We start from the raw sequence: 6,874 nt of genomic DNA, 5'->3' as shown, positions 1-6,874 counted from the left end.
ACCTGGCAGAACACTGAAGACCACATTATATCAATCCTTTAAGTGTTGAGATGTTGGTAAATATGGTCATATCCTGTGATGTAAAAAAGTTTGTTTATGGAAGAACTCGAGGAAGCATTTAACTTTTTTTGTGCCCCAAAACAAATTGATTACCACTCCTCTTGGAGATCTACTTTACTGAGTTTAGTTCCAACCTTCAACTAACATGCTGCCTCCCCTATCCTAACACTAATGCAGCTGATCCAGCCTATCAGGTACTTCTGAAGAGGGTTTTCTGAAGGTCTATCTCGAGTAAGGGTGGCAGATTAAGGGTGGAAGATTTACAGGAGCAGGGTTGGTGACCACTGGCCAAGAGGGCACTATACACTCTCAGAAATAAAGGTACGAAACTATCATTAGGGTGGTGACTCTTGTCACTGTGGTGGTACCCTCAAAGGTATATTTCAGTACCTTTAGTCAGGGAACATAATTGACCCCTAATCCACTGAAATGATATTTTCTAAGCTGTACTGCTTTTTATTTTATTGTTCTGTTTTAAAACATTTGGTTATGAAAAGGTGCAAATACATACTTTTCAACTGGAAAAACTTACTTAAAGTTCACAGTTGGACTTTAAAACCACTGCTGCACTTTTGCGGGAACATTTACACTGTTTGTACCTTGATGAACAAAAAATGTACCTGCACAGAACCTTTATTTCTAAAAGTGTGCTGAACATCAGGAACCAGAAGATATTCAATGCAATTTGTCAGATGAGCGATACTTCTAGCAATTTCAGGTTACCTACTATGTCCAGTAACATGTTAAAGGACATACAACATACAAACTCTCAAGCCCAAACTATGTGGACACAGGCCTGGTTGGCACCTTCTTCAGTGATCCCAATGGAAGCTAGTTTACTACACATACAACTTTTTCGGTGTTGCTAAAATTGAGTGGACAAGTTCCGGCAGGCCATAATAGGCTTGATCACAAGATATAGATCTCAGGTAGACCGCATGAACAGAAAGGAGAGGCTACATTTTGAGGAACATATACTTTAAAAAGCCTGTAGAGCAGTGCTGGACATAGAGATGACCCCACATCTTATGGTTTTCCTTTGCTCCCCTTCTGAAGAGGGCTTTCTGAAGGTCTAGCTAGAGCAGGGGTGGCATTATTAAAACAATATTGACTTCATGAACACCAAGATGAAGTTCATGGTCTCCCCAAAGGTTTGGCGCACTAGATTTTTACCTTCTTAGACTGAGAACTGAAAAATGGTCCAAGGGTCCAACCCCACATCAGTTCAGGACAAGAAGTGCTAAAGCTGCTCTAAGGCCAAAAGCTGGCCTTAATCTTTATTTGATTCCCATGTGTTAATACATTGTTGCATGTTTCCAATGTTATGCCCATTGTGTCGATCTGCCATTCAGAGAAAACACTGCGTGTGCAACCAAAGATCAACGTCTCATGCAGAGCTGATACAATCCTGCCCCCTGGTGGCTACCACTGAGTTGTATCTGTAAGACTATAAAAATCAGAGTCAGGTGAAGTTACACACACACATTTTCGAAGCCGCTGCTCCCTCAGGGTCGCGGAGGTGAAGTTACAATTATAAGCAATTTCTTGCTTAATAAAAGTTGCTCAAGAAGCCCTAGAAGCGACTGCTTATAGAGCTCCTGAGCCACATGAAGGCCACCATGAGCAGTTTTTTATATTCTTCACGTCAATCCTGACATTAGCAGAACGCATCTTATTAAGATCATTGATGACTTTGATACCAAAAACTCAAAAAAGTGGAATTGATGCACATGCCACCTTCTCGCATAGGGTTATTCAGTAGGGGCCCAAGCACTAAACCTTTTGGGAATATTAAGGATTTTTCTCATTTCTTTTGTATTCATCTATTCCAGTATAGTAGTTTAAACATTGCTTTATTGTGTGTTAATTATTAGCATGAAGCATTATTTTTCATTTCTGCAAATCATGGAAAATGACTTAGGTGGTGCTAAAGAACCATTTTAGGATGGTTCTATGATGGCTGTTGTATATAGTTGTATAGGCCCCTAAATATTCTGAAACTGCCTTAATTTTAAGGCTTATAAACCTACTCCACAGTTTTTTTAATTGAAACTGAAAGCACTGCACACAAAATTAAAGAAACCGAGTGACTTCATGCGTCCTGTCACTTATAACAGAAGTGGAATGGTACAATCTGATGTACAAACGTGTCAGAGAAGTAGAAATGTTAACTTTGAGTCATTAAGTGTTTGCTATTTTGGCTCTGGTGTAAAACAGTTACAAACATGAATACATTTCAGTCGCAATCACTTATCTTTAACATTTCCATTAACACAGACAGAGTTGGTTATTTTTTTTTTTATGCAATGTTAAACACAACGTTTAAACAGTGTACTGTATTTTACCCACTCAGACCCGCAGACAGACATCCTGGCTCCATTTTGACGAAGCCTTTTGGATCAGTCTCCATTTTTCACACTTAAAGCAAATTCTTTCCATCTCTGGTTTCCATCAATGTTCACAAACATAGCATCTCTGACAAACATACAGAAAACAGACAAACTTTGGATCTAGTCTTAGTCAGCTGTTAAAGCACACTTACTGATTTAAAAATATATGAAAATAAAAAATATATAAGCTCCACTTACTGTATAGCTGCATGTTGTAGTTCTACAGTTACAGACTGTAGTCCATCTGTTTCTCTGATACTTTGTTACCCTGTTCTTCAGTGGTCAGGACCCCCATGGACCTTCACAGAGCAGGTGGTGGGTGGTGGATCATTCTCAGCCCTTAGGAACACTGACGTGGTGGTGGTGTGTTAGTGTGTGTTGTGCTGGTACAAGTGGATCAGACACAGCAGTGCTGCTGGAGTTTTTAAACACCTCAGTGTCGCTGCTGGACTGAGAACCAAAAGACATCCAGCCAACAGCATCCGGTGACCACTAATGAAGGACTAGAGGATGACCAACACAAACTGCAGCAGCAGATGAGTCGTCTCTGACTTTACATCTACAAGGTGGACTGACAAGGTAGGAGTGTCTAATGGTGTGGACAGTGAGTGGACACAGTGTTTAAAATCTCCAGTGTTACTGCAGTGCTGAGAATGAACCACTAGTCATGTAACACCTGCTCTGTGGTGGTCCGGACCACTGAAGAACACAAGCTGATAAAATGGACAATAAGTGTAGAAACAAGGTGGTGTATATATAATTTTTTAATTTAACAAATTGGAAAAAATGACATCACTGTGGTCTAAGCAAAATGAATGTACATTTTACACATTATTTATTAATAAGTTAAACTCCACGAATAAATATAAATAATATACAGAAACAAAATGTAACTCTATACTGTCGCTGTTGGAAGAAAATCACAGACAGAATTTAGGAACTGAAACAGCCAAATATAACATAAGTTAAGAACATATTTACTTCTCTTGCAAGGCTACCCTTTTAAAAAAGATTTTCCCTCGAGAAAGACAATATAAGAATAAGGAAACTTCAAGATGTTTCACTTTATCAATTAAATGGAAATGTAAATTTTTTTTTAATTAATTATTATTTTAAAACATATTTAGTAAACTTGAAACACTGTATCTTCAAAACCTTTCAGTAAAGAACAGAAGGTGTTTTATTCCGACTGCAACAGTATGTAGCAACACTGACTATATGAAACACACTGCTTTATGTTAAACAAGTTAATTTCACACTTTCTATATGAAATATGAATTCCAGTGTTTTGGTCTTCTAGCAACTGAAAACAAGTAACAATGTTCATGCTGTCTGTGAAGCTTCTACTGTGAAATGTACATAAAATCTGTTAGCATTTGTGAAACGTGCATCCTGCAGTAGATAAGGTGTGTATTCGTGTAAATAAAGAATTTCTGAAAAATCTTATGAGTACTTAAGACAGAATAATGGTTCTGGTTAATGGTGTGTCATATAATATATTTTTTAAATGAACTTCATGTAATTTAACACGTTTGTGGACTGAATTATGCATTATTGATCTATTTAAGTAGCATCACTTCTGTAAGGACCTTTGTTTCTTTCATCACCAGTAGTGCTATGCAATCCCAGAACTGGCTTATAGTCCCATTTCACGATTCTGCCAACTGTAAACCCAACCACACATGAACCAAGACATAAACAGTCCACAAAAACAACTTCAACTTTTCACTCTAGTGATTACATTTACATTTACAGCATTTAGCAGACGCTCTTATCCAGAGCGACTTACAAGAAGTGCTTTGTCTATCTAGAGAAAGTATCTTTGCTAGTTACCAGTAGGTTAGAGAGAAAGGCCGTCCTGAGCTCAGATACTGCTAGATACAAAAGTCAGTGTAGATACCCAGAAAAAAGGTACAGAGTTGAGCACAGAACTCTGTGCCATGCAGCGCCATGCAATACAAAACAATACAATAAACTACAAAACACAGTGCAATACAATAAAATATGATATACAAGTGGAGTCTTCAGTCTACTGATCGATGGGGAGGTGACAGCACGATCCACCTTCTGTGTTTAACTCTACTAATGCTAACCATTCATATGTCGTGCAGGCTAGTATGTCATCTAGGATCCTGCAGTCCCTTCTCTGGGACTTCCAGGTATGATGACACAGTGCACAACCTCACAGCACATTTGCAGTCTTTCACCACAAGGACCCACAGGGACCAACTATTGAACAAATTAATATTTCACTAAAAAAGTTTGTCAAAAAATTCTTTCCATTTCAAATTTGCTTGGTCCCTGCACCATGGAAGTCCAATCCCACCATGTTTCTTGAAGTCAAAACTTCAAGAAAATAGGTTATTTTGATTAGATTAATTATTTGAAATTTAAGATGTCATTAATAAATATGTCATTATTTGAACATAGTCGCAAATCTGAGAAGTCAAAAAAATCTCAATTTTGAAGCTATTGCTCATTATTTTGAAAAATTTGAAAGAAATTTTAAGAAAAAAGGCTATTTTAACATTCATTCAGTCATTATTTTAAAATGCTAAGACAATCCTCTCAAGAAAAAAATTATCACTCTATACCACTCAAAGAACAGAACACGCCTCTCTGGTTTTGCACAAATAAGTCCTGGTCCTTAGACCACCAGTGAGGTACTTTTCTGATTTTTGCTGCTGTTGAGGCTCTTGATACTGGAGTACCTTGTGCTGCCTTTGTTTTGTATAGTTCCTTTTGACCTCCTGTAGTTTCTACCAGTCTTCTCTCGAAAGAACAGTGGCCGCCTGGCTCTGCCCGACCTTGTACCATTCACTGCCGCCAGGTTCAGTGCATTTTGTGTCAAATCAGTCCCTCCCTTGAGTTCCACATCCTCCCATTGTACCAGCTCATCCCTGCTTGCCGTTAACCACTTCCGGGTGATGTGTACGAGCTCCACCAGGCTGGACAAAGCTGCAAGAACTCCCACAGCGAAGTAGAAGACCAGGAATATGGTCTTCTCCATAGGTCTGGATGTGAAGCAGTCTACAACGTGTGGACAAGGGAAGCGACTGCAGGGAAACCGTGCCTCAACACGAAAGCCATACAGCAACCACTGGCCGACGAGGAAGCCCATCTCGGACAGCAGACGGAAGCCTACATTGACCATGTAGAGACGTTTGAGGTGCCATTTCTGCTTTGCCTCCAATACGCTGGAGGCATAACCCTGTGGAAGGTCCTGCCACTTCTTGTGGTGGTGCATGGCGTACATGAGGAACACCAAAGCAGGCGTAGAGATGAGCACGATGTGGAAGACCCAGAAGCGATACTGGGAGATGGGGAATGCTTGATCATAACACACCTGCTTGCAGCCTGGCTGCAAAGTGTTGCAGAAAAATTCCTCTTGCTCATCATCAAACATGTCACTGGCCACCATGCCCAGGATCATCATCCTGAAGACCAGCATGAGGAGCAGCCAGAAACGGCCCAGCATGGGCGAGTGCGCCTGCAGTGAACCAAAGAGTCCACTAAGGAACCCCCAGTCAGACATGGTGGAAAGTGGAATGGTAGGCCCAAAAATGCCCAGAAGATGGTTCTACCCTGAACCTTAGAACAGATCGTGTTTACAAGCTAGAGGCAAGCTTGGATCAAGTCCATCCAAGATCAAAGTCATGACCCAATCAACTAGTGAAAGGACAGAAGTGATGCAGTCAGTGAAGATTCATCTCTTCAAGTCTTCCAGAAGAGAACAGTTAGCATTTGCTCTCTTCTGACAGGTAAGACATTAGTCCAAAGATTGCTTATTCTGAAAGGAAAAGGCTGTACAACGTACCTCGAATGCCCCTCCGTACAAACTGTCAAATTGAGGACCACCTGATGTAGAAAAAACCTGTTTTGTCCTTTCTGAATTCCTTCATGGACAGCAGAACATTCAGTTCCTCTTGACAATCCAACTGCGACCATAGGCAATAAGGTCCTCTCCATCACTTGGAATCTGAAATTCAAGGTAGTGCCAGTGCCCACAACCGGCAAATCCGGCACAGAGAGGTATGGGCCAAAAGATTCCGGCCACATTCCAACACAAAAGCGAGGTTTCCTCCCATCAACTCTTTCCCTAACATAGATCCTTTCTTAGACAAGACTGGACACATTATAGCAGCCTGATTTGACTTGTCTTAATGTTACTGAGCCCACTACTCTGCTCTTTGAAGAACTCTTTTCATGGCAAGAAAAGAAGGAACCAGTCTCTGATGATTGAAATAAGTCCTAAGTGGGGGAGTGCATTCAGATCTCGGAAGTAACGGTCATATCCTTATCAGCAGTTTCAAAAGGCCAAACAAAGCTTGTGTTTATGCAGCTTGATGAGGGTCTCAAGCTGGTTGGGTAATGGCAGGAAATATCTGCGTGTAGACGCAACAGCCTTAGTTAGGACTTTAGCC

General features: G+C 40.4%; 1 protein-coding gene across 1 annotated transcript; it reads right to left on the bottom strand.

Annotated features, from left to right (window-relative positions):
• Positions 1-4,969: 4,969 nt before the first annotated feature.
• LOC108424597 (gap junction delta-3 protein) lies at positions 4,970-6,641 on the bottom strand. The gene has a single exon (XM_017692728.2). The coding sequence runs from the start codon at positions 5,983-5,985 to the stop codon at positions 5,098-5,100; it is 888 nt and encodes a 295-aa protein (XP_017548217.1). The 5' UTR covers positions 5,986-6,641; the 3' UTR covers positions 4,970-5,097.
• Positions 6,642-6,874: the final 233 nt, after the last annotated feature.

This window comes from Pygocentrus nattereri, chromosome 13 (genome assembly GCF_015220715.1).
Source record: "Pygocentrus nattereri isolate fPygNat1 chromosome 13, fPygNat1.pri, whole genome shotgun sequence".
NCBI lineage: Eukaryota > Metazoa > Chordata > Actinopteri > Characiformes > Serrasalmidae > Pygocentrus > Pygocentrus nattereri.
The sequence above is the reverse complement of the archived record's forward strand: the minus strand, read 5'-3'. Positions and strand labels throughout refer to the sequence as shown.